This window comes from Doryrhamphus excisus, linkage group LG2, assembly GCF_037039965.1.
Source record: "Doryrhamphus excisus strain RoL-2023G ecotype Guam linkage group LG2, RoL_Dexc_Guam_v1.1, whole genome shotgun sequence".
In the NCBI taxonomy this organism is placed as follows: Eukaryota; Metazoa; Chordata; class Actinopteri; order Syngnathiformes; family Syngnathidae; genus Doryrhamphus; species Doryrhamphus excisus.
This window is the reverse complement of record NC_136358.1, coordinates 28,087,569-28,115,234: the sequence shown is the minus strand read 5'-3', so window position 1 is coordinate 28,115,234 and position 27,666 is coordinate 28,087,569. Positions and strand designations below refer to the sequence as shown.

Genomic DNA, 27,666 nt, shown 5'->3' with positions numbered 1-27,666 from the left:
ACCATTTATCTTTTTCAGATATGGGAAGAGGTCAACCCCTGAGCAGGCGATGGCGTGGCTGCTGTTTGGGGCTGATTCAAGCCAAGACTCCGAACCACGGTGAGGGAGACGCATGAATCAAATTATTAACATTAAAATATACTGTATCACTTACAAGATGTTTTTGTCTCCTCTTTTACAGTTTGGATTATAATGACTGGTAATTGACTCCAAGAATAACTCATCTTCTTTATAAATCAAACATTAAAAATCACTGAGATTTCCTGAATCTTAAATCAAATTTTAATGTGCTTCAATGACTCAAAAATGCATGTTTGTCTTTCTCGCTTTCTGATTGTCCAATGCTTCTCTTTGTACACCTTTTTGGTTTTTCACAAAATGTAAATAATTTGTATGAAAAAAGTTCAACTTTACAATAAATAAAATAATGGAATTGGAACGATGGAAAAGACAGTTTTATTTATTTTTTATTTTTGTCAGCAAGTTGGGTGTAACGTCAGTTGCACGCCACTAGAGGTCACTGTCTCACCAAGAAGCATCAACTCATTTCCGGTGACAAAACGGGAGGTTCATACCCACCGTAGACTCTTCCACCACACGTGTGTTGACGTTAACCAAAACGCCCTCGCTCCATCGCCGAACCACCTTGACGAAAAGGGACAACGCTGAACCCCCGATGGAAGTGCTAAATGTGTCGCCGTTAAAGATAGAACTTTGAGTGTGTTGCTGTTGGAAGTGACAGCCCCGGATTAAACGAGACCTGCCGCCACCAGCAGCGAGCTGAGTGGCGTCCGCAAGAGGCTCTGATCGACGCGGCGGACGGATAAAGGTGAGCAGCAAAAGCCCCTTGTTCCGTTTTCACTGTACACGAATGCGTTTGCCTATTAAGAACTCCGGTTACATTAAAACGGCAACGAACACACTAAAGACTACATTGCTGCCGTCCGGCCATATTTATTAATATTCACTGTGTGCTATTATAATTGACCTCATTGCACCTGCCATATTACGCCAGCTTTCGTATCAACCTTGCTTTTTAGATCTAATCATACCATTTGCAATATAATTGATATTTCATTTTGTTTTGTTAGACCCATATATGTATTTTTAAACAGTTATCTTTGAATGTAAAGGTAGGTTTACTTTAAATACCCAATACGCCTTCTTTGCAAGTGCGCATGCTCACACCCTGTCTCGTGCAGTTGTTTTGGTGCTCTTGCTAACATTAACAGTAGAAAAAGTCAACATATTTCACATCATTCATGTAAAGCATTGACTGTATTGCATTCTTATGGAATAGCAAAACATGTTCTCCTCGTTTAAAGTAGAAAAACAAGTAAATAACCAAACAAATATTGATAACATTCAAGGTCTGTGTCGGTTGTCAAACTGTGGTATGAGCACCACTGATGGTACGTGGATTTTGCATTAGGCTAGAACACCTGATTAAAAAAAGAATGTATATTGGAAATAAAAACATGAAATCCATCCATGCTCTTTCTATACCGCTTGTCCTCGTTCAGGTTCGGGTGTGAGGCGGGGTACACAGTGGACGGGCTGGAAGTCAATCACGGAGCACATATAATAATAACAATAATAATAATAATAATATTGACCAACAACCAGCTAAGGGCAATTTAGAGTCTACAATTACCCTAATTTGCATGCTTCAGTGATGTGGGAGGTGAAATATGTACATATAAAAGAAAAAATAATTAATGTTTAACTTAACTAGCAAATTACCCTTGAGTGAAAGCCACATGGTTGGAGCTTAACCATGGTGGCAAGTGGAGGAAGCAAAAACAGTGGTTGGTACTTGATGTAAAAAGTTTGGTCAATGTCATTCAATGGGGAAATGCATTTTTTGGGGGGGAAGTAATAGTTCATGACTACATAATAGTAGTGATGTTATATAAGCCCTGTAATATTTACATGCCGTGTTAAAAGAGACTCATTTCTATTCTGTTAGGAAGTCAAAAGGTAATTTAAGGTACATTAAACCACAACATAGCAGAATAAAAAGCCCTTATGAAAGTTCTGTGAGGGATTTTCTCACATTAAAGAGCTTATTGCAGAGATAACAGACCATTGTTATCAGAGTTTTAAAGTTGGATGTAGGCGACTTAGCATAAATATTCCTGCACTCGGCTCCAAGATCAGATAATCTCATTCATCCCTGATGGAAATGTCATCATAGTTTATCACTTCCTGTTTGAAGTGGCTCTTTGAAAGTGTGTCCATTACCCCACATTCCCTCTGAAAGACTTGGCATCAGATGAAATCATGTATGAGCCTCTTTGTAGTGTCATGATAAAGATATTACATAATGCGATATGTTCAGGAGGATTTTGGCGTCATTCTTCATATTGCTGTTTACTCACTATGCTCATTTGTCATCGACGGCTGCATAATCACTTTATGTCCATAGCAAAAAATATAACATTTACTTTCAGATAATGCTAAAAAGATCTTCTGCATTGTATTTTAGAAACTGACATCTCGGCATGCTACCAGCATGTTGCCCTGTGTGTTACTATGCTACGTATATAAATGACGTTACATAAATAAATGACGGGTGCTGTGAGTTATACTGTCAGTAATGTTTGGGCATTGTTTTAACACTAATTTACCCTGACCTTCTAAACATTTGTGTGATTATTTTTGTGTATTTTGATAGCAATGATATAGCAATTTGCAGCTTAGTGTCCAAAACAGCTGAACCTGTACGGTTTGCAATGTCGTGCTTATATATATTATACTGTAATGAAGCTGAATGACGGTCAAATCTTTATATAGTATCAGTTTCAATTCCATCCTTCTTATTTTACGCACTTTCCCTTGTTGCCATGGCGATGCGCCCAGGGGAAAAAAACGAGGAGCCACGCTTGGTTGTCTTGGATACGGCAGTTTTCCCTTGTAAAGTAATGAGGAGCTGAACCTGTGGGAGCACAGGGTTATTTTTAGGCCTGACGCCAGCCTGCATGTGTGGATTAAGACTTGTTCGCTCGCTGCTTTGTGTGTGTGTGTTTGTATGTGTGTGTGTGTGTGTGCGTGCACGCACGTGTTTACATTCTGTAAAGCAGTATCACTGTGGAAACAACTCAAGGCACTTCTCACTCATCATAAAAACACCTCGACTGTCTCTTGTGTCATTGCTCGAGGCTTAAATATCACTTTCAAAATATTTTGTTTGAGATTTGATTATTGTTTACTTCAGAATTACCACTAATCGTTTAAAAACCTGCGCCGTTCGCGAGTCAGTGACAAAACCGTAGCTCTTTCTTTGGTCGGAGCCAATAACAAGCTATCAGTACTCACAACAAGCTTGTCAACACAGGAGGTCATTACTCGGTGTGAACTCATCACACAGTAACTTAACACAGAACAGGTGTACCTAAGAAGAAATAGACAAACAAGTATCAATATGAGTTTAAAATCTTTTTAAAATTTTTTTTACGTTTTCCCATAATACACTGCGTCCATGCTTTGCTCAGACGAATTGTATTATGGGAAAATGTTGAAATAGTTGTTGTTTTTTCTTTAAACTTGTATTGATAGTTTTTTTTGTATATTTCTTATGTCAAGATTACTTGGACAGTTACTAAAGTTTATATGATGGTAACGGCTTGACCATGGAACTGATTACTTTTCCCTTGTTTAATACGGGAAATAATGTTTTGAGATCTGAACATTATGAATGAACACCATTATGAATGCATTTTACTGTTAATATCTCGAGGGCCAATGAAAATTGAGCTACGGGCCGACAATGTACTTGAGTAAAGCTTTTTGGGGTAACATCACTCCTGTACTCTTATCAAGACTACACTTTTACTTATTGAGTACAACTATTGGTTATTCATCCATGCTACCAATTAGCCCAAAACTTAAACCAAAACAACCATAATCCAATTCCCCCTCCACTTTGGACCATTCTATTCCAAATCTTGAAGGCAAACTAAGCTCTGCTGAGATCGGCTTTGGCTTCTTAGCTGCCGTGTGGCCTCTGCATACTTTTAACAAGCTCTGCCATTTCCCTGTGCAAACACGGGATCCTGGGGCTGGATTGCATTGTAGGGTATTAACCACCACATCCACATTGGTCAGCCCTTTTATGTGCACGAGGGCATTCATTACTGTCGCGCTGCTGCTAGTGTAATTAAAGCTGTAAAACTAGTAAATCCCTGCAAATGATGTGAGCGAGCGACATTTTGGGCTTAGTTTGAAACAATTGATTTTAATGGCTGCTTTCATACATTGTATAAATTGTATAAATCTTTCATTTATGATGGAGCGTTGTAAGAAAACAGAAGTGATGGGGACCTGAGCGTTTTAAAGTTTAATGTTAAGTCGGGACTCTTTTTATTTACACGAGTGAGTGACCCTGCAGGGACATTGGCTGCTGTAGCGCTGCTTCTGCCATGGCTACATATTGTCATAGCAACCAGAAATTAGCATCCGTTCTCCCCCGGCTGGTGGCTCATCAGCTGTGTGCTTCCCTCATCCCTATTATTTAAACCCACCGCCCTCCTTTCTGACCTCCCACTTAATATGGTGCCACACTGCTCCGCTCTTCTTTTCTTCTTCATCACACAACTATTGCTCAAACACACACCCATCCTCGCTATTTGCAGCTTTTATTTCCCTACGTCACCTGACAGGCCACTTTTGGATCCCAGGGTGTTCGTTCTCTTGTTGCCTGATGTTAAATGGATCAATTAGAATCAACAGATCCTTTCTAAGCCAATGTTGGCTGGCCTGCACACTCACCCGCTTGTTCAACCTGTCCATCTGCTGCTAATATTCCCCCACGGACACAAGGGCAGCAACTGCAGGGATGTCCATTCATGGTCCCAAACAGATTTAGATAGCAGTTAGTGTGGGAGGGGACGTTTGAAAAGATTAAAAACACGACAGTTGTGACTGTTATCAGGCCAGGACGGCATTTCTTTTTACTCTAATATTATCAAACTAAAAGCTATCTTGCTTTGTTTAAACATTTGCAAAAAACTGCTAATCATAACTAATCATAAGAGGCACATTATGCAGTAAAACGAATTACAGATGAATTTAAACGCTGTGCTGTCCCTCCTTGATTTCCTCCTACTGAATATAATAACGCTACTGAATGTAGCGGACTGGGATGCTTAGGAATTTAACCAATCATGACATGAATTGTGTTTTGAATTTTTCTCTCTTGTATCACACTTTCTCTCAACAGTTGACGTAAGAAGTTTGCTGGAAGACTAAAACAGACACGAGACATTGATAAAAATGCCGGTGGCAACGTCCTGTTCAGATTCTGGTAAGTGGCTTGCATCAGATTACAATTGAATGCATCACATAATCAGTTCCCAGTTCCACATGTCCAAAAGGAGTAGGAAGAAGCAAAGCTTATTAAATCCTACCCCTCCATCTGGTACTTTTACAATCAGTAATTGTTACATTTGTTCACTTCCTGTTTTCCTAATATAATTTAAGATTTTTTCTTTACTTTTTTTTTATTATTATTATTTTATTTTTGTATTTTATTAAATTTTTTTATACAATTACAGAATGGGTACCATATTAACTGTTAATATAGTGATATATATAGCACATCATGACTGGTTACAATGCAATTACAATGCAATACTATGACTTTATGACAAATGTTGCCTCTGTAAAGTTAAACATTTAACAATAGAGTGGAGCCTCTGAAGCGGCGTGCCTTAAAAAGCCAAGAGATGCCCAGGGAGTGGAGGTAGGTGATAGCGAAAGCTTTGAGGCTAATCCAGCACGCCAGACGTGTATTTCATCTCACTAGTTTTAATGGGACTTAATGAGCTGGCTAATGGTTCGCTCAAACTCCAGTCTAAAATTAGTCACGTCCCAGGGGATGTTTCTGTTAGATGCTTTGCAGCCCACCAGGCATGTACTCTCGTATCTGTGCGACTGGTCAGTTGCACGTAAAAGCGTCTTTCCCAAGGAAACAACGGCAGTAGATGGGTTCTAACGGGTTCTAACCGCCAACCCTGCAGTTTGGCCAATTATGCAACCCACCGCCACGAATAAGACTGCGGTGCTGTTGGAAACACTGCTTTCATCTGCAATTGCGTTATCATTTCAAAGCTGCAGTTTAGTTTGATTTGAGGTCTGCACTCTCCTGAAATTGGGGAGAGGATTCCAGAAGGTAAAGCTCGATCTCCCCAAGTCCGGAGGTTCACTGGTTCTACGTGGCACGGACAAGAGGTCGGCGTCAGAGGAGCGCAGGGTACGGGAAGGAATGTGGTGGCGAAGCAAGTTTGTGAAGTAACAGGGAGTCTGGTCGTGAAGGTCTTTGTAGGTCGGGAGAAGGATTTTGAAGTGAATGCGCTGCGAAGGACAGGGAGCCTGTGGAGCTTCTGGAGGACATGGTTAATGTGGTCACGGGGGGGAGGGGTGGCGGGAGTGAGAAGGCGAGCAGCAGAATTCTCGATGTATTGCAGTTTATTGAGACGTAGCAGCTGAACATTTAGTACGGGGGGGGGTCCAAAGTGCGGCTCGGGGGCCATTTGCGGTCCGTGACTGCTTTTTGACCAGCCATCAGCACATTTAAAAATATAATTAAGGAATAAAATAAGAAAAACAAAAGGAAAAGAATAACGATAAAAATTAAGAGAGTAAACTGGTAATATTAAGGTGAAAAATACCATAACTGGCCAATAAAATCGGAATTCACTGTTTAAGAATCTCTTAAATTCTCTCAGAAAAAGCCCCCTCCCGCCTAAACAGTTTGAAATGGTGATAAAGACGGGCAAATTTTGGCAGAATCTCCTCAAAGAGTGTGAATGGATGCCAGCAGGGGTTATCTTCCAGGTAGTTTAGCATGCTCATGCGGTTGTGTGTGTATGGATGTTGGCATCATGAGGAGAAGGAAGTGTGGGGAAGTATAGCCAGATTAAGTTAGCCAGATTACATCCGTTTGTCCTTTGATGTATTGCATAAATAAATAATCATGATTTTAGCGTTAAATTAAGGAACATATTTGTCACCTACGTATATAGTGTGCAGACACTCCCTTCACAGCATGTGCGGATACCACAACGATGAACGTCCCTGTGCTCCTTCTGCTTTGGCAAGGCTGAATGTTTCTGTGCCGTGTGATGTCACCTCAGCAAAGGTTTATTGCTCATTTATGATTCTTCTCCTTTCTCACCGCCTCCTTGACCAATCTCCTTCTCACAAGCCAGCCCACTGCGACTCATCTCCCCCAACTTAACCCTCACAGGGACGCCTTGAGCAAAATTGTCCAGCCTCCTTTTCTCTCTCTTCCTCCACCTGGAGTAAGCATCACACTTCCTATTGTCTTCCCCACTCCCCTTTTATGTCTCTCTCTCTCTTTTCTGGCTCCCTCTACTCGTGCACACAAGCGTGTCGTCTGCATTCATTCATGCGGAGGACATTCGGGCACAGCACATACACAATTACGTCAAGAGCAGGTGGAGCGGGAGGAAAGAGCCAGGAGCTGTTTGGCAGGACGACGAGGACTGGGAAGAGCTCTTACTCCACCTTACACACACTTTTGGGTGTGTTGCCGTATGTGTGTGTGTGTGTGTGGACGCGCTGTAGTGAGGTGTTGGTCACCATGGCTGGTAGTCTGTTTGGAAGACTCTCCCTTGAGGAGGGGGACTCGGCCTACTCCCTGGAGGGCCTGGAGATGAAGATAGGGGGAGAAGGTAAGACCACAGTTGTTTACCTGCAGGAGTTGGTGCAGTCAGCGTGTCATATTTACCAGTATGACCAGTAAGCAACAATTTGTACAGGTATAAGATATGAAGGCATTGAATGCAACTCTGCATGTGACATGATGTATAAGGCTCTGGTTGCTGGCTAGTAGTTGTGTGCCTCTTTAGTGACGATGACAGGGAGAGACAGATTGGGCCCAGGGCAGCATGCACAGTAGTAAACTACAAGGACAGCTATGGATACATAAAAAGATAGGATGACTAACACAATGTCAGTCATTTTATTGCTCTCTGAATGTCCAAATGGGAGCATGCAAGGTGGGCGAGTGGAATGTGAAGTTAAAAAGTTTGTATTGCTGTTTTATTTTGTCTTCTTGTAGAAAATAAGTTTAGAATCTGGATGTCCCATCGAGAAGTGTCCTTCAAAACACGTCTTCCAGCATCAGACCACACCACCATTCTCTGTAGGGTAGCGTTCGAATTGGAACGATTCAGATTCTTTGTTTAGCTTTTAGTTCCTAACGATTTTTGATTATGGTTTTAATTATAGTTCTTTTTGGATGAAATGTCTGAAGTTCTCCATGAATTGTTTAGTAGTATGAACTTTTTTTTTTATTATTTTTTTAATTACTCTTAAAAAACAAAAAAAACTAAAATGTGACTTACATTTTGAACAGCAACTACAGTATATGCATTTTTCTGTATTGCACAGATATTTGCCAGCAGCATAGGGTTGTAAGCACCATACATCCTATTCATAATTGACAGGGTTCATTAATATTGCATAGTGTTTCATACTGCACATTAATATCCGATATGCGTGTGTCCATGTACTGTATGTGCTTGCATCATTTGTCATCCGTGACCCATGCATACACTGTACGTTGCATCATGTTGTTAAAACCCCATCTAAATCGTCATGGTTGCCATATTGAAAACACCCCGACGTCACAACGTCGTGCATGAAAACGCATTAAACGTTTGAAGCATCATTGCATTCTTTCCGAGTGTATTGTATGTCACAATCTATACCAGGGGTGGGCAAACTTTTTGACTTGCGGGGGCGCTGGGGGCAGACTATATATTTTACACGTAACAGTCCACCTGGTATTATTGTATCTGTAAAATTGTCATGCAATCTGCTATTATTATTTATTATTTTATATTTATATTTAAATATTTAAAAAATAATAAATATTATAATAATTACAATAAAATTAAAATAATAATTATTATTATTATGTAAAATATGCAAATATAACAATAATATATATAATTAATATAATAATTAGCATTAATATAATAATTATAATAATCATAATAGTTCTAATAATAATTATAATAATCTAATAATAATAATTATTATTATTATTATTATGTGCTTGTGTCCCTTTTTTCAGGAGCACTTTGTAAACAACAGACCATGTCAAAAAACGAAATTGATAAAACCATCAAAAGGTTGGCTCAGGCCATGATGCCAGGTTGTATGTTGAGTTTAAATTAAATACTTTGGAAAGATTGAGCGGGCCGGATGTGGCCCCCGGGCCGTAGTTTGCCCACCCCGATCCATACCATGTGTGCAACATATCTTATAGTAGTTACGGTACCTAACTTAGTTGCTTTTGTGTGCATGAAGTGTGTGATCCTTTTACTACATTCCTGATCGGTAATGATTATTCATATGGAACAATGATCAGATCAATGATCAGGGACGCCGTGCCTCAAAGTGTCGGTTTGCAACCTTCAAACACTGCAACTCTTTCTCTACTCGCACTTCACCCACTTTCTCTTTCTCTCACACACAATACACACAGTCCATAAAATTGTCATCTCCCACCATGTGGAAATATTGCCAGATAGAGCTGTACTCGCACAGAGGTCTTGGAGTAAAGTGTGCTGGTTTAACTTGTCAGAGATCATTGCCTGCTATCGAGGGAATGGGACAATTGAAATCTGTTCTGGCTCAGGGTATGAAGCGATGATATGCTGACGCTTGCAATTATTTTGTCCGTGTTGCTCCCTGACAAGCTATTACATTAGCGCTTGAGCCGCACATAAACTAGACGAGCAGTTGAAACCCTTTTGATTTGATCGTGTGATGAGTTTGTGCGTTAAAAATGTTTAGGTGCGCTCGGCAAAATTCCGGCACTCATCCGCCGGCACGAGCGTCTCACGTCATCCATAGCCCGACGCAGACTTGCACACAATGAAAGTTCCTCCTGCACTAAAAGTGATACATAGTGTCTGCATGCTCCCAAATCCGTACTGACGAATTTCGCCCACACAAATGTTCTTCTGAAATTGGAGGAAGACATGAAGGTAAAGCTAGCAAGAGGATTTTTATGGTGGTCTCAGTACTTGCAGATTTTTGCCATTTGCTGTTATGACACAAAGATTGTGTGAAATGTCTTCTACAAGCAGCGGTCCCACGCACTCGTGTGTCCGCACGCTTGGAACCCCAGTCTTGTACCCCTAGTCCTTGCTTTTTCCAATGCAAATCAATACACCGCCGTGCCCAAAAAATAGGCCACACATACAAATATTTTCTTCCATCGCCTTTAGCTTTGATTATGCATTCCCTGTGGCATCGTTTCCGCAAGCTTCTGCAAGTGTCTCATTTATTTCTGTCCAGAGAGCATTCATTTTTCACCAAGAGCTCGTATTGGGGGATGGAAAATGTACACACATTTTTTTTTCACTTTTTAATAATACGTTTGACAGCTCTTAATCCAATTTCAATAATTTCTCCGTAGATGTTTTTCTCATGCATGATGCATGCCAATAATTTGAAGCTTCTGAAACAGATGAACATACACAGTAAAGTCTCGTTATATCGATATCGGTTAAAACGAATTACTACTTATTACGATACTATTTTCATTTCCCGGCAAATTTCTAGTCTTTTATGATATAATTAGCTCCGTTAGTACGATACACGGTTATTATGATAATCCGGTTACTAGGATGCCCTTTTCATCTCCCGCCAGCCAATTTGGTCTGCTTATATCGATACAAAAGCAGCTTAAATCAATCTTTGCTTACGGATTTCAATACCAAAAAAGAACACGGCGAACGGCTGCTTCCAGTCAACTTTATTTTTCACACTTCCACCACCAGAGTGCAGCACACACAGCGGAAAACACCCGTCCCTCGCGGCTACCCCTCCGGGTGGCAACACCTTCCCTATCGATAGTTCCGGGGTGAATTATGTCCCGGTAACCGGTAATCACTACACTAAGTTTATTTTTATTTACTGTAGTACAAAATGTATTGTAGTACAAAAGCATGCTAGATATGCAATCCATGAACTCAAGGAGAAAATTACATGCCATATCAAAGATCTGCCCACTTTTAATGCAGTTCGGCGCAGGATCGGATATATGGATAGTCCGGTTATATCGGTATTTTTTCCGACTCCCGAGAATATCGATATAACGAGACTTTACTGTAATGATAAATCCTTCAACCACATGATGCCCCCACACTTACGCCGTACGAATACCACCATAAAGATGAAGACAAGTATGTTGACTAAAGTGATATGTTTCCTATTATAGCTCCTGACTCCGAAAGGACGTCAGTATGGAAACGGTAAAGCAATTCAGAGTGATGACTAATGAACGCATTAACTCATAAAATGAATCATCAGGTGTGACATACGCCACAATAGATGCTTCACATAAAAGGTTACGTCTCTCTTTAGTCGCCCGTCTTAAACCACCCAAACGATTGATATTAATTACATATTATCTGGAAGGATTTATTGGACAAAGTGAAAAGCTTTCACGGCCCCTCGAGAATCAGCAATACACTCCTCTCAATATCCCCTCTCTCTTTTTCTAACCGCCACTCCTTAGCAACAAAGCAACCTTCACAAAATGCTGTGTAAGAGGTTCACGGTCCCCTGCCGTGCTCTAAGCACAAACAATAACGCCGCAGATTGTTTAGCCGCCTCGATGACATTGGCTTTGATTGTATCCCTCCTTGCTATGACGAGGCTTCAGGACACAAAAGCCTGTTTTCATTTGCTCTCTTTGTAATTGCTTCTTTATTGACAAGTGATGCCAAAGGCCATCACACTGTCTTATAATTATTGTTATTAATATGGCGCTCAAGGTCACGTTCATGGATACGCAGCTTCCCTTACTTTACTCGCAGGGTGTAATTAGACTAAATTAATCTTTGCATTTGTTTGCAGGCTAATTTACTTTTCAGTTAGTTAACTTTTGCACGCTACATCTCTTGGGTATTGTTTGTTTTCCCTGAAAAAAAAGAACAGGGTCATTCATAAACTAGAATTTGCAGTAATCCCACGTTTATGGCGGTTAATTGGCTCCAGACCTATCTGTGATAAATGATTTTCAATGTTAATAAATGGGATATTATCATAGTTAGAGCATAGAAAACCCCGGTTAAGACTTTCTTAACACAGTCTTTCACATTATTAGAGCCCTGTAGACATGAAATAACACCCACACAGTAACCTTTACACTCCTGTTATTCATTGTTTCCAGAACATTGCTCAACTCTTGTGCTGCAGAGACTTGAGACAGTCGCTATCTCGTAAGCAAACCAGTTACCCTTGAATTTATTTGTTCTGAACTTAAGAAGCCAAAAACTCCCACACGGAATGGGAGGATAAGCCTTTTCAATAAAAAGCTTTATAATAAAAAAATACAATGAGTATAATAATAAAATGAGTCAACAGATGAAGTTAAAGTAATTCCGCAGTACAAGCAGAGAAATATCCCCAAAAGTACAAAAGAAATACCTGATACAGTGAGGCCCAAATGTGATGAAAGAGAATAAAGCAGGCCTGGTAACTTGGCCTGGTCTGAACTTGGTCTGATATCTGCTGTGCTCGGTGCAAAATTGGTCATCCGCCTGCAGGAGGAGAACTTGACCGTGGAAGACTCATTTAACGTAATTAGTCATTCAATCATGAAATTATGGTGTGAGAGGGCGGAAGGACTGCGTGATGGTCGTCAGCTCCTGTCTGGCTTCCGTCTCCTCCTGAGGAGAAGCCAAGATGTGAGTTGTATCTATATTGTGGGTGTTAACGTCCATATTTGGGATGTCGCTATTTGATCTTCAGGATGACAATCGGCAGCTCATCCGCTGTATTCTGAAGATGGGATAATATCAGGTTCTGCCACGAAACCGGACCCATCCGGTTGACGTTTTAACCTTTAACCCAAGAAGTGTGGTCATGAGCCTTAAGCCTGGTTGTCACTCGACTGCCGCCACCCGCAAGTTGAAGTTACTGTAGTTTCATGGTGATTTGCAGCTCTGTCGCTACAGCGGTAGTTTGCCCTCACCTTGCCCAAACTGCTTGGGAGCTCGAACAGGAACTGCCGCTGTAACCACTGGTTGTTTATGTTTATATTTCAAACTAATTGTGGTCAACGTGTGCGTACATAGTGTGTATTGCGCAAAAATAATCATACAACATAATCTTGCAGATGCATTTAAATACAAGAAAGAGCTGCAGAGACTTTATTCAAGTATTGTGTTTCTTTCCTTGTGTGCAAACCATTCAAAAAACCAGTACAACCAGCTGATTGTTTGATTGTAAAATGACACCATTGATACAGAGAACAGGGAAAAACTGGTATTTTGATAATACAGTAACCCAGTGGAGCCTCTGTTTTTGTATGACCTGGTTTTAATATGATTCGGTTTGGTCGAAAATTATGCCAAAACATGTCTTGGTTTTCATACACCGTCTTGGTTATCATATGGCTACTATACACTGCAGTGTTTGCTCCCAATAATTCTATGTAATTGAGCGTTTGAGTTTTAGACAGGTTTTAATCATATTTATAATGTGTTGCATATTTGTCTTTTTGTGTGTAGCCATGCATCAGGCCTTGGACACGCTGAGTGACAGCATCAGCTCCACCACCGCCAATGACCTGGACCTCATCTTCCTCAAAGGCATCATGGAGAGCCCAGTGGTAAGAATGAAGTAATAGTACTGATAACTGATGATTACTGATGGTGCTATTTTGTATCATTTATTTGTGAACATAACATGTCAAACTTAAGTTTTTACTTTTTTTTTTTTTTGGGCATTGAAGCAATTTTGAAGGAAAATGTATTTTGGTACAAAAGAGAGTTTGCTTCATGTCTGAGATGCGAGATCATTTCTCCTGCTCATAAAAAAGTTACGACGCCATTAATGCATCTCTCCTTGATGCTTTGACATGGTAATTTCTAATTTTTTTAAAAAAAAGAGTGTGAGTGAGTAGCAGACACAAACAGCCATGAGTTTATCCATTTATTTTTATCCATTTATTTGTCAAGTAACCAGGATTCTAGGATTTTGTGCGAGCATGTGCATTTGGCAGCACATCTAACACTTTTAGAGTTGTCTAGATGGGTGAAATTTCATCAGCTCACATTGTACATTGCACAGTTTGCTGTGCTTGTGTGTGATCTTATTACGGTTTGTTCTCAGGGATCAAAAATACGTGTTGAATTAGTATGAAATCCGGGATGGAAAGCTGTCCATGTAGAATTAGAATTATTCAAACGTTGTCAAGTTGTCAACAGTCGGGACATGTGCTCTCTTCCTGCTTTGCAGCACATATTAAAATGACATTAATTCGTTTTCTTTCGGTGTAAACTCATTCGCAGTAGTACTGCTCATAACGTAACATCACTTTTCAAAGGTAGAAATATTGAAATCCAGCAGTGGCAGACATATTGGGTGTCTCTTCTCGTGTTCTGTTGCAAAGAGTAAGCACTCAAAAACCAAATAAGAAGGAAAATGCACATTCCTTTGTATGGATAGGCGTGTTTACATAGCAGTAGTTCTCATTTTTTTGTTTTTGTTTTATTTAGCACGGTGCATGTTAGTGTTTAACTTAGTGACAGTGATATTTTTGTTATGGCACTTTATTAACGTTGAAAGACACGTCTACTAAGGCAAGAGTAAAGATGCCCTACTGATTGATTGTGTTGATCATTTTATTCTAGGGTCCTAGAAACAGGACTTTAGTGGTGGATTCATAAACCCTTAACAAGCTATTGTGCTGTGCTTGGAAAAGCTCACGTGACGACAGAGACAAAGAGCAATTCTGTCTGTAGATGACTGTAGTGAATTGCATTGATTGCACCATGCCTGCTGTAGAATGAAGCAATCAGTCCAATCGGTAACTACCGTATGCACTGAATCATAGCGATTATTTGACTCGCAATAAGCTCCAATCGTCATCATACATGAGATCATAGAGCAGCCTGACATTTTTTTAAGTGAGCAGCGACAAACGTCAAGTTGTACACTCCACATTTATTACAGCAATTTATTTGCTACAACAGAAATCTGACATGAAGGTTTACAAGTTGTCTGTAAAACATCATCCACAATGCCCAACCGCTTTACAGTGCCAAATTAATATCATTATAAATAATACTGTATACAATTTCACACAATTATTAAGAAAATAAATGACATTCATGTTTATTATACATGATTTTATTGTTTGCATAGTACATTGCTTCATATTCACGCCACCATTGTTGTCCAAGTGCCAGGCACTGACAGATTGTGCAGCAGGTTACACTGCATTTTGCCAAAACACTAAATCAGCAATCTTGTGCCAATTCATAGAATGGTAGATGATTTGAAAATCATTTTGATAAGGGCTTTAGGACATGAAATTCTTATCGGGTATTTTTTTGTTTCCTCTATGCATTTTTCTTGCTTTATAATATATAATATAATATAATATAATATAATATAATATAATATAATATAATATAATATAATATAATATAATATAATATAATATAATATAATATAATATAATATTATATTATACTATATTATATTATATTTATTTATATTTTATTTATATATATTTTTTAATATTTATTTTATAATATAATATATATTATATATTATTATATTATATATAATAATATAATATGTAGTGCTGTGGAAGTGTTTGCCCCCCCTTCCTGATTTCTTTTTTTTTTTTTGCATGTTTGCAAAAATTTAAATATTAGTCAATGACAACACAACTAAACACAAAATGCAGTTTTTAAATGAAACCTTTTATTATTAAAGGAGAAAAAACATTGAAAACTACATGTGACCCCCCCGTTAAAACTTTTTTTAAGGATTAATTGAGATCTATCAGTCTGGAAAAGGTTATAAACCCATTTCTAAAGCTTTGGAACTCCAGCCAACCACAGTGAGAGCCATTAAGTATTCTCTTCATTGTCCACCAATGCACAGATTTGATTGGCAGACGAGCATCACATGGGATGATTTAAATTGCATGCAGTTGGTCAGTGGATTTCCTAATCTCTGTTCCGTACTTCTGTCGTAATCCTGGTATTCAGGAGAGAATTCAAGTCGTGCACCATATGCTTTCTCCTCATGAAAACCAAGGCACACGAGCGCTTTGAAGAGCCCAAGCTCGAGGCAGTGAGGGAGAACAACGTGGAGCTGGTCCAGGACATCCTCAAGGAGCTCAATCCGTTGGCACACAGGAACCACGCAGCCGATGAGTTAGTCCGCATCCTCAAGGAGCCCCACTTTCAGGTTGTTAAACACAATCTCCCTGCAAACTGACAACAAAGAGGCATTCGGACTTGAGTGGAGATTATGCCAAATGATGCATGCCCGGCCGGCCACTCTCCATATGATTGATTGACAGTGGCTGGAGCATTTTCATTTTCACAACATCAACATTTTCTGTCATCTATTTTCTTACTTAGTCTCTCCTGGAGACCCATGACTCTGTAGCATCCAAAAACTATGAGACTCCCCCACCGAGTCCTTGTGCCTTCATGGACGCAGCCCTCAACAACCAACCTGTGCCGCCCGATGCCGTTAGGATGGTGGGCATTCGAAAGGTGTCTGGTGAGCACCTGGTAAGTTTGGAACGTGCGCTGTGGTGTGTTTTGTAGGAATAAAAAGAGACGCCTGAAAACACTAAATGCAGAGGATTTATCTGCAGTGGGTACATTAGCTTGGGAGTCAATAGCCATTGTCATTGCCAACTGCAGTAATTGCTCCCTTTTAACGGAAATACTTACTTTAGCAAGCACTAATAGAATTCTGTGCGCTTGTTCGTACAGGGAGTAACGTTTCGAGTGGAGAGCGGTGAGCTGGTGATCGCCCGAATCCTCCACGGCGGCATGATTGACCAGCAGGGTCTGCTCCACGTGGGCGACATCATTAAGGAGGTGAACGGCAAGGAGGTGGGGAACGATCCCAAAGTGCTGCAGGAGATGCTGAAGGAGGCGAGCGGCAGCGTGGTACTGAAGATCCTGCCCAGCTACCAGGAGCCACACACACCCAGACAGGTCGGTCCGGACAGTAAACAGAACAATCTGGGAACATGAAACAAGTGGAATGTGAAGGAAAGAAGGAAAACTGCACGCCGCACTCCATTGTTGTCGGCATGGCTTGACAAGCTCCACACACTTTTTACCAAAGTAGTCGTCAAAGTCTGTCACGATTGACTTGACACGCTGTTGGGGAAGTCTGGATGTCAAATCAACGCACCCGGAAATAAGTTCTGATGATGTTTAAAATGATCAAAATATGGCAAAAGTATTTCACATTATCATAAATGTACCTGTTACTGTGTGCTAACAACATTCAATCATTCATTCATTTTCTACCGCTTATCCTCACAAGGGTCGCGAGGGGTGCTGGAGCCTATCCCACCTGTCTTCGAGGCAGGGTATACCCTGGACTGGTGGCCAGCCAATCACAGGGCACATATAGACAAACAACCATTCACACTCACATTCATACCTATGGACAATTTGGAGTGGCTAATTAACCTAGCATGTTTTTTGGAATGTGGGAGGGAACCGGAGTACCCGGAGAAAACTCCACACAGAGATGGCCGAGGGTGGAATCGAACCCTGGTCCTCCTAGCTGTGAGGTCTGCGCGCTAACCACTCGACCGCCCTGCCGCCCTGAAGTAGGATTCCTTATTTATAATATTGGAAATTAGAGCAAAAAAAACTGTTTATGAACTTGGAAATATGTTTTTAACACTATTAGAGCCCTCTAGACTTGAATTAACAACCCTATAGTCACTTTTACACTTGATTGCCCAACATGGTAGATATAATAAGAGACATTCATTCATTCATTTTCTACCGGTATTCCTCACGAGGGTCGCGGGGTTGCTGGAGCCTATCCCAGCTGGAGGGTGGAATCGAACCCTGGTCCTCCTAGCTGTGAGGTCTGCGCGCTAACCACTCGTCCGGCTAAATATGTCAAAAGTATTTCATATTATCATGAATGTACCTGTTACTGTGTGGTAACAACATGTAGTACATAAAACAAAAACATGTTAGTTTTTTAGAGGGATTTGTAGGTTAGCTAAATAGGTCCCATGAGCGTTAGCTTCCTCATGCTAACTGTTTTTCTCTCTTTAAATTGCACCAAAAAGGGAAAGACTTGTGTAGTGCTCGTGTTTCACATAAGGATTGGGAATAACGGACAAAATTGCCAACAAAAAAAGTGCATTTTTTTTTAAAGGGCCACGTAATTGGACTGGATTAGCATGGAGTCCATTTTAGCTCCTGAAAAAAAGCCCTCATCTCGCTTCCACGTTCATTCTAGGCCCTCCAACCATGTTTTTAACTCGCTTGTTGAAACATAGCTGTGTATTTTTAACGTTAATAAGTCATTCGAGTATGAGAAAAGGCGTCAAGTGCAGAGGGGGCAGGGAATGGTTTCCATGGCTACGCATTTTGGCTCTACTCATCTATCCATCTCTCTCTCTCTCTCTCTCTCCTTGTTTCTCAATGTTGGTCTCTCCTTGTGCTGTCAGTGAAGGTTGCGGTTTTGGCTTTGCTTTATGTGCTGTAAACTGTGACAGAGTAGACTGGGATGTTTATGGTTTTTGGGTTTTATTAATGATAGACACCCAGCCTCTGTCGTGTGGCTAAATAAGCTCAGCATAAACAGTAGACTCACCTGCAGTCCACTTCTACATTAATACCAAATATGACGACAGTGAAAGTGTATATGCGCGTTATAATCTTCACACCTCCCATTCCAGGCCTTTGTCAAGTGTCACTTTGACTACGACCCATCCCATGATAATCTGATTCCCTGCAAAGAGGCAGGACTTAGCTTCTGCAGTGGAGACATTCTGCAAATATTCAACCAGGAAGACCTCAACTGGTGGCAGGTCAGAACAGATTCACACACGTGCATACAACGAGATATTCATAGAGGAGTTCCGGACTTGTTGACCTCAGCTTGATACGTTTCCACCTTAGGCCTGCCACATCCAGGGAGGGAGTGCAGGTTTAATTCCAAGTCAGCTCCTGGAGGAGAAGAGAAAAGCCTTCGTGAAAAGAGATCTGGAGCTTGTTACCACAGGTACAGCAACGCCGACAACAAAGGGAAAGGGAGAGGGAAAAACCTGCAATTATGCAGATTTGACCCCGTGCTGCATAAACACGCCGGCACCAAAGACAACATCTGTTCCTCTCAGGCTCAAGCACGCATCTCATCCTGGCACCTCCGTAGTTTGGAATGGGTTCAGCAGGACTTCAGGACCTTTAGTGGCCTGGTCTATGCTGCTGGTTATTAACCTTCACAGTCGCTCTCAGTTGTATCAGTCGACTACATCAATCGTCAAACCTCCCTCTGTCGAGATTTCATTTACACCCGTGTGCTCTGCGCAGTCATTGGCAGAGACGGGCGCCGCGGTGAGTCACCGTGTCGCCCTTCTTTCTGGACGACAACTCGACGAGAGGTTCAGCTCCTCGCTCGGGGTGACACCCAACTCATGAGACGATACACGAGATTGAGTCCACAATTACAGGGTTTTAAGAAAAGTCTCTTACCTTGTTTGTATGCTAGCGGCCACGCCTAGCCCCGCAGATATAAACAACTGTGACTGACAGGAGGGATCACTCCATTAATGCACTTGTGTATGGAAGGAGCACAGTTGTTCAGCGAAGCGTCGAGGTGCTGAAGCAATGCAGAGTGAACCTTCTCCGCCAGTTTGGAGGCGTGAGTTGAGGAAAACAGTACAGCAAAAATGATGTTCATTTTAATGTTTTGTTATTGCTAGACATTTTTTTTCGGAATGAGTAATCATCTACTCATCACTATTGATTTTACATAACACCAACAAAACTCTAGTGTCCGTATTGCCTCGTTTGAATATGTTAAAATGCTTCATTATTGTAAGGCAGGGGTCTCAAACTCAATTTACTTGGGGGCCACTGGAGCTCGGGTCTGGGTGAGACTGGGCCGCATCAGGTTTTCAAAAAAAAAAAAAAAATGCATTTATTAAAAGCAAATAAATTAAAAAAACTTCGCTTTGGTTCCAATTTTCTACAATAAAAGCTCTGATAAAACATTCCACTGTTCTCAAATATCTTACTTTTTATTTTTCTACACAAAATAAGATGAAAAATAAATAAACAAATCAAGAATAAAGAAAATCAATCAGTAATAAATAAATATAATCATAATAATAAATATAACCACATATAGTTGGTGGGTAGAGAAATTATTTTTTTTCAGATTAAAATGAACAAAGCATTATTAGAGCCCTGTAGACATGACAAAACACGACTATAGTCACATTTATACTCTTTTTATTTACAACATATTGCGCAACTGCAGGGTCTTGAGACACATGCTAACTCGCAAACTAGAGAGCTAGCGACCTAAACGGTAGCCTTCAAGTTATTTCCTTTCAACTTAAATAGCCAAAAACTTACCACTTCCACACGGATAGGGAGGATAACAGTTATTTAACCTTCAACATGAACATTAATCAAACCTAATAATTTTTTCTGGGTACATGATACCATACAGCATCCATATCAAACTTTAAACTTTCATATCAAGGCGGGGGCCTCAAACTAGTGTCCTGCGGGCCACATTTGGCCCACGGGCCGCATGTTTGAGACCCCTGTTGTAAGGTGTACTGGTCACATCAGTGTATATGTAATATACAGTCTATATACTCACTATTAATGTAAGCTGCCGTCAGGAATATGTCTCTTATTGCAGCAGCACGTTTGCATGCTGCCATCTAGTGGTCAGGGATAAGGAAGCAATGGATATGTACTAAGTTCATTGTGTTGGTGTCCCTCTCAGGTCCTCTCTGTGCTGGAATGGGTGGCAAGAAGAAGAAAAAGATGATGTATTTAACCACCAAGAACGCAGGTATTTGAACCCCACCTTCCTGGACCGTCCTCTTCGTATCAGATCCCAGCTTAATGGCGTCTCTGACAGAATTTGATCGCCACGAGCTGCGGATCTATGAGGAGGTTGCCAAGGTGCCGCCATTCAGGAGAAAGACATTGGTCCTGATTGGCGCCCAGGGCGTTGGCCGCCGCAGTCTAAAGAACAAGCTGCTGGTGTTGGATCCCCAGCGCTACGGCACCACCATCCCTTGTGAGTGCAGCGATACATCCACACCGTTTCCTTTTTCAATAACCTTATCGGAGTTTTTTGGTGTCCAGTTACCTCCAGGAAGCCGAAGGTGGACGAGAGGGACTGTCAGATGTACTCCTTCATGACACGCAGTGAGATGGAGTGTGACATCAAAAACGGACGCTTCTTGGAACACGGCGAGTACGACGGAAACTTGTATGGTACGAAAATTAACTCCATACATGAAGTGACAGAAACGGGAAAGATCTGCATCCTGGATGTGAACCCCCAGGTAGTAGAACAAGTCATTTGTACACGGCTGTGATGCAACAGCAGTATGTAAATGTACATGATTCTGAAGGCTCTCAAAGTCCTGCGGACGTCGGAGTTCTTGCCCTACGTTGTTTTCATCGAGGCGCCTGATTTTGAGGTCCTCAAAGCCATGAACAGGTCAGCAATAGAATCGGGCGTGGTCACCAAGCAGCTAACGGTGAGCGGCAACGTCATCCTTTTGTCGCGAGTCAGACTCGCGCTTTTACGTGCACGACCGTGACGTCCCGTTGTCATCCTTTTTTTAGGACTCCGAGCTCAAGAGGACGGTGGACGAGAGCGAGCGCATCAAGAGGGCGTACGGACATTACTTTGACCTCTGTATCGTAAACGACGGTCTCGAGGCAACGTTTCGAAGTTTACGGGCCGCCATGGAAAAACTGTTCAACGAGCAACAGTGGGTGCCTGTCAGCTGGGTCTTTTGAGTCTCGGAGCAGGACAAAGGATGGATGAAGAATGGTGGACGGTTCAATCCCCCGCGCTGCCATCCAAGTGGGTGTCTTTGATGTCGTGTTTAATTTTGTAATTTTGTTGCTATTGAAACGGTTCTGGAGTTGATGATGGGGTACAGTGCAATCGTGCGAGTGGGGCGTGCTTCTTCCAAACATGGAATAGATGTAGAGTAGGGATGGCCATAACAAGCCTTTCGCTCTTTGTTTGGCTAACTGTGACCATTCCGTTGGTGATTCTCTCTTGAACAAGTTGAGGCAAAATTAGATGCACAACTTGACTTGGTAATGGTAATGGTAATGGTAATGGTTTAATTTCATTTGAACATGCATCAGATTACAATTGAGTGCATCCCATAACCAGTTCCCAGTTCCACATGTCCAAAAGGAGTAGGAAGAAGCAAAGCTTATTAAATCCTACCCCTCCATCTGGTACTTTTACAATCAGTAACTGTTACATTTGTTCACTTCCTGCTTTCCTAATATATATTTTTTTGTTACTTTATTAATTTTTTTTATTAGCCAACTTGATATTGGTTACTGAAATTGATTTTAAAATTCTTAAAACTTAGGTCCCAAATGCTTCCTTTCATACAACAGTAATACAAATGCAAAATGACCTTTTTAAATATATATTTTTTATGATTTATGGCCTTATTGTCATTAGAATGCCTATTTTTTTATTTGGGAAAAACACAAAATTTTGAACATTTTCAACACATTTGGTGCAAAGTAGAATATTTGGCATGATAGCGTTAACTTGGTTTCTTGATTTTGCTGCATTACTATTATATTATTAAATTTTGGAGCGAAAACTAATGCACTCAAAAAAAAAAAAAATTCCCAATACTGTTCATAAAAATATATATTTTTAAAAATGTTTCTTCTGTAAACGGCATACAAAAAGAGAGGTTCTGTTACTCAGTGATTCCTGCTTCCCTTCCAAACATTATAATTTGTAAATATAGTCAAATGTCCATCCCTACTATAGAGCAGTAGAGGGTATTTTAGAGGGTATTCAACGTTTAGCCTTCCAAATCTGAAATACTTAATGTAGTGTAATGTTTACATTGGATTGGTAAAAGACAGACAGTCAGGCAGATAGAGGAAGGAAACATACCAAATGTGATATTTGTAATAAATTCCATCTATTTTACCAGTAGATTATATACAGTAGTCTGATTTGTACACGTTGAGAACATGAACAGCAATAGAAACATATACGTTACATTAATCTATACATGATGGACTCCAGCCTGCACTTGTATTTGTAGCACTGAGATTTTGCAAAGCAAATACAAAAATCTGAAGAGAAAAGTAGCCTGCAGTAAACGACAAACGAATACTAACAAGACCAACATTTGTTTCTTTATGTTGGACTTTTTTTTTGTGATGTCAAAACTCATCATTCATACTTTTGCCTTAACGTGCTTGAAGAAGCCAAGGAAACTCAATCACAGGACATTTCACTTCCTGTTCCAAACAATACTGGCAACTTATACATATTTATTTTAACTTCAACTTGTAAGTAGTGTATGGGAATAAAGACTATATATGATCACTATAAATACTTGGTGTTGATGGCGTGTGTGTGTGTATATACACGTACAGTACGTACTGTTGTTTCACTTGGAAGCAGGAAGTACAAAATACATGAAAACACATTGTTCAGAGTTTTCTTATGGTTGCTTTTAGCTGAAGGACGCCCGGTGGTGCCTCTGCCGGCGGGGTGGGTGCACGTGGGTGCTGGTTGACGGGGTCATCCAGTGATGAGGGGCCAGAGGCAGTGTAATTGGATACATCTCATAGGCGGGCGGCGGACCCCCTGGCCAAACACTTGTCAGTTTGGGGTCAAACTACAAGACATGATGCGTCTTTATTGTGACTTTACATTTAAATGAGCTGTCTCTTTATTAATGCAACTAAAATGGTGAAAAACATCTCTGTCAGTGTAGCATATTTATAACGACTGACTGAAATTAGTTTGTCATAATTAGTGTGGACCTGAATGTAAGACTAGAAAACATGGGTACAGTAATCCCTTGTCACTTCCATATTATTATTCTTACGTCTTGCGTCTATGGGCAAGTGGTTAGCACGCAGGCCTCACAGCTAGGACACCAGAGTTCGATTCCACCCTCTTGCTTGTTCTCCCTGTGCATGTGTGGCTTTTCTCCGGGTACTCCGGTTTCCTCCCACATTCCAAAAACATGCTAGGTTAATTAGCCACTCCAGATTGTCCATAGGTATGAATGTGACAGCTGGGATAGGCTCCAGCACCCCCGCGACCCTTGTGAGGATTACCGGTAGAAAATGACTGGATGAATGTCTCTTATTATGTCTACCATGTTGGGCAATCACGTGTAAAACTGACTATAGGGTTGTTACTCCATGTCTAGAGGGCTCTAATAGTGTTAAAAAAAAAACATATTTCTAAGTTCATAAACAGTTTTTTTTGCTCTAATTTCCAAAATTATAAATAGGGAATCCTACTTCAGGGCGGCACGGCGGACGAGTGGTTAGCGCGCAGACCTCACAGCTAGGAGGACCTGAGTTCAATTCCACCCTCGGTCAATCTCTGCGTGGAATTTGCGTGGGTTTTCTCCAGGTACTCCGGTTTCCTCCCACATTCCAAAAACATGCTAGGTTAATTAGCCACTCCAAATTGTCCATAGGTATGAATGTGACAGCTGGGATAGGTTCCAGCACCCCCGCGACCCTCGTGAGGATTACCGGTAGAAAATGAATGAATGTCTCTTATTATGTCTACCATGTTGGGCAATCAAGTGTAAAAGTGACTATAGGGTTGTTACCTCATGTCTAGAGGGCTCTAATAGTGTTAAAAAACATATTTCCAAGTTCATAAACAGTTTTTTTTTTCTCTAATTTCCAATATTATAAATAAGGAATCCTACTTCAGGGCGGCACGGCAGTCGAGTGGTTAGCGCGCAGACCTCACAGCTAGGAGGACCAGGGTTAGATTCCGCCCTCGGCCATCTCTGTGTGGAGTTTGCATGTTCTCCCCGTGCATGCGTGGGTTTTCTCCGGGTACTCCGGTTTCCTCCCACATTCCAAAAACATGCTAGGTTAATTAGCCACTCCAAATTGTCCATAGGTATGAATGTGACAGCTGGGATAGGCTCCAGCACCCCCGCAACCCTCGTGAGGATTACCGGTAGAAAATGACTGAATGAATGTCTCTTATTATGTCTACCATGTTGGGCAATCAAGTGTAAAAGTGACTATAGGGTTGTTACTTCATGTCTAGAGGGCTCTAAATAGTGTTAAAAACATATTTTTAAGTTCATAAACAGTTTTTTTGGCTCTAATTTCCAAAATTAAAAATAAAAATTCCTACTTTGCAGAAATTCACTCATCAGGGTCTGGAAGCAGCTAACCACGATAAACAAGGGATTACTGTACTGTATAGTACAATGTTAGCAAGTTAGCAAACAACTTAGGAGTTATGACGTTAATTTGAAGACAATGCTGATCAATGAAAAAGTCACTAATATCGAGACACAAAAGACTGAGGGTGTCACACACCAGTGCGTAAGGTGGAGGGAGATCCACGGTGCTGTATCTCGGAGGGTTTCTGTCATAAAGTCGCTCCACCGCCTCTTGACCTTCTGACACCGAAATGGCCTGTATGGAGAAGCTGTTGTCTTCTTGTATGGTTGCCATGGTGACATCGTATGCCGCCCTTTTCTTCTTGGCGTGCAGGTAGAAGCAGAGGAGGACCACGGCTATGGACACCACTAAGCATGGAAATCTAGAAATGCATTGATTATTACTGGTATTTTGATGATGATTATTATTATTATGGACTGGGGATACTCACACATATTGAAAGATATTCACAATGGTCATGGCTGCCTCAAAGTCCTTGACATCACTACAAGATGAAAACATAACATATATACAGAGTGGTTAGCGTGCAGGTGCCTCACAGCTAGGAGACCCGAGTTCAATCCCACCCAGTGTGGAGTTTGCATGTTCTCCCTGTGCATGTGTGGGCTTTCTCCGGGTACTCCGGTTTCCTCCCACATTCCAAAAACATGCTAGGTTAATTGGCCACTCCAAATTGTCCAAATTTTGGGAGTGATCCGGATCACTTCCTGGATTCTTTAACATTGCCAGATAGAACCGTTTTTGGCATTTGTGTATATAACGCCACAAAAAATGGTCAGAGCACTTGGGGAAAAAATACAGGACAAGTTTGCGGAAGGTTCTACAAAATAACAACGACTGATCTGGATATTGGAATAATTCTGGATATTATGAAAATATGAAAAAAATAGGAGGCAACAAATATCGCCAAGACACTGTGGAATCTGGAATTCCAAAAGCTATCCGTTAGATCCAGAATTTTTTTTTTAATGAATAACTACTGAGCAAGCTGCACGGTGGATGAGTGATTAGTGCAAAGGCCACACAGCTCGGAGACCTGAGTTCAATTCCACCCTCGACCAATCTCTGTGTGGAATTTGCGTGGGTTTTCTCCGGGTACTCCGGTTTCCTCCCACATTCCAAAAACATGCTAGGTTAATTAGCCACTCCAAATTGTCCATAGGTATGAATGTGAGTGTGAATGGTTGTTTGTCTGTATGTGCCCTGTGATTGGCTGGCCACCAGTCCAGGGTGCACCCCGCCTCTCGCACCCCCACGAGGACACGCGGTAGAAAATTAATGTTTTCATACACAGTTGAGATTATGATGGTAATATTAAGCAAGATAATGGAATTCTTTGTTTATGTAACCTCCCAAATGTATATTGACATATTTTCTTCAAACTCACAAATGTGTATCATTGTGTGTGTGGAAGCTAAATGATCAACATACTCTTTGGACCTTCATCCTATAAATGTGTTGCTCACTGTGTGTCCCTGTCAGCCGAGTCCATGTAACTTAGGTCAAAATCAAACAAAAAAAAACCAAACTTTTTTTTTGAAGTTCTTATTAAAGTCTTACCTTACTGAGGGATCCAAACAAACAAGGCGTCCTGAGTGTTGCGTAGCTGGAAATGCTGTATGTGTAATGTCTTCGCAGCATTTTTTTTATAGCCTTATTGTCTCATTTAAAGCCACAGGACTTTGAGGTCAACTTCCTGTTTTACACATTTCCTGGGTGGATGTTACAAGTCTTCATTGCTCCATCAATGGCGACTGTTCAACTCCGGCAAATGACGATGCTTCTTGTACACAAATATGGCTTGATCTAGCTTTTGTATTCCACAGTACAGCTTGTTACGTTAGCAACATTCAGACACGATTATTATTAAATATTTGCCACAATACATAAAACACATTTTATCTTTGAGCAGGACTAGAGTCATTAGCCATTTAGTCGAAATTGCAAACAGTCATTAAAATATATAGATATTAATTATATCACAGGGGCTGCATGGCGGTCGTGTTGTTAGCGCGCAGACCTCACAGCTCGGAGACCAGGGTTCAATTCCACCCTCGGCTATCTCTGTGTGGAGTTTGCATGTTTTCTCCGGGTACTCCGGTTTCCTCCCACATTCCAAAAACATGCTAGGTTAATTGAATGTGAGTGTGAATGGTTGTTTGTCTATATGTGCCCTGTGATTGGCTGGCAACCAGTCCAGGGTGTACCCCGCCTTTCGCCCGAAGACAGCTGGGATAGGCTCCAGCACTCCCACAACCCTCGTTAGGAAAAGTGGTAGAAAACAACTTAATTATATCACAGTACATATTTGATTACTAGTAAGAAATCACCCAATTTTTTAATGTTTAATGTGCGCAGCGATCTGTCCCGCTTTGTTTGACGG

The 27,666-nt window shown here is 41.0% G+C and overlaps 2 protein-coding genes across 3 annotated transcripts; one reads left to right on the top strand and one right to left on the bottom strand.

Annotated features, from left to right (window-relative positions):
• Positions 1-547: 547 nt before the first annotated feature.
• Positions 548-23,440, top strand: mpp2b (MAGUK p55 scaffold protein 2b). 2 transcript variants are annotated; one of them, XM_058061233.2, is made up of 13 exons: positions 548-829; positions 5,222-5,305; positions 13,563-13,663; positions 16,108-16,260; positions 16,437-16,592; positions 16,800-17,027; positions 18,749-18,880; positions 18,972-19,074; positions 20,815-20,883; positions 20,953-21,114; positions 21,183-21,385; positions 21,455-21,583; positions 21,672-23,440. In XM_058061233.2, exons 2-13 carry the CDS (start codon positions 5,275-5,277, stop codon positions 21,846-21,848), a joined length of 1,644 nt encoding a protein of 547 aa, XP_057917216.2. In that variant the 5' UTR covers positions 548-829; positions 5,222-5,274; the 3' UTR covers positions 21,849-23,440. The 2 variants fall into 2 exon arrangements, with proteins under 2 accessions (XP_057917216.2, XP_057917215.2); XM_058061232.2 differs by lacking the exons at positions 548-829; positions 5,222-5,305 and adding an exon at positions 7,053-7,697.
• A 48-nt stretch (positions 23,441-23,488) lies between these two features.
• Positions 23,489-26,907, bottom strand: LOC144898119 (uncharacterized). The gene is made up of 3 exons (XM_078789061.1): positions 26,849-26,907; positions 25,419-25,630; positions 23,489-23,728 (listed from the first exon to the last, which is right to left on the bottom strand). Coding segments are annotated over exons 1-3 (378 nt in total). The 5' UTR covers positions 26,850-26,907; the 3' UTR covers positions 23,489-23,563.
• Between the last annotated feature and the right edge of the window lie 759 nt (positions 26,908-27,666).

What these genes read in the sequence shown, in the direction of transcription:
- mpp2b (XM_058061232.2), top strand. Translation starts at nt 7,346, where the DNA reads ATGTCTCTCTCTCTCTTTTCTGGCTCCCTCTACTCGTGCACACAAGCG. An exon ending in TCTGGAGCTTGTTACCACAG is followed by an intron (nt 19,075 to 20,814) that starts GTACAGCAACGC and finishes TGTCCCTCTCAG; the next exon opens with GTCCTCTCTGTGCTGGAATG. An exon ending in CTACGGCACCACCATCCCTT is followed by an intron (nt 21,115 to 21,182) that starts GTGAGTGCAGCG and finishes TTTGGTGTCCAG; the next exon opens with TTACCTCCAGGAAGCCGAAG.
- LOC144898119 (XM_078789061.1), bottom strand. An exon ending in TCCCTCCACCTTACGCACTG is followed by an intron (nt 23,729 to 25,418) that starts GTGTGTGACACC and finishes CATGTCTTGTAG; the next exon opens with TTTGACCCCAAACTGACAAG.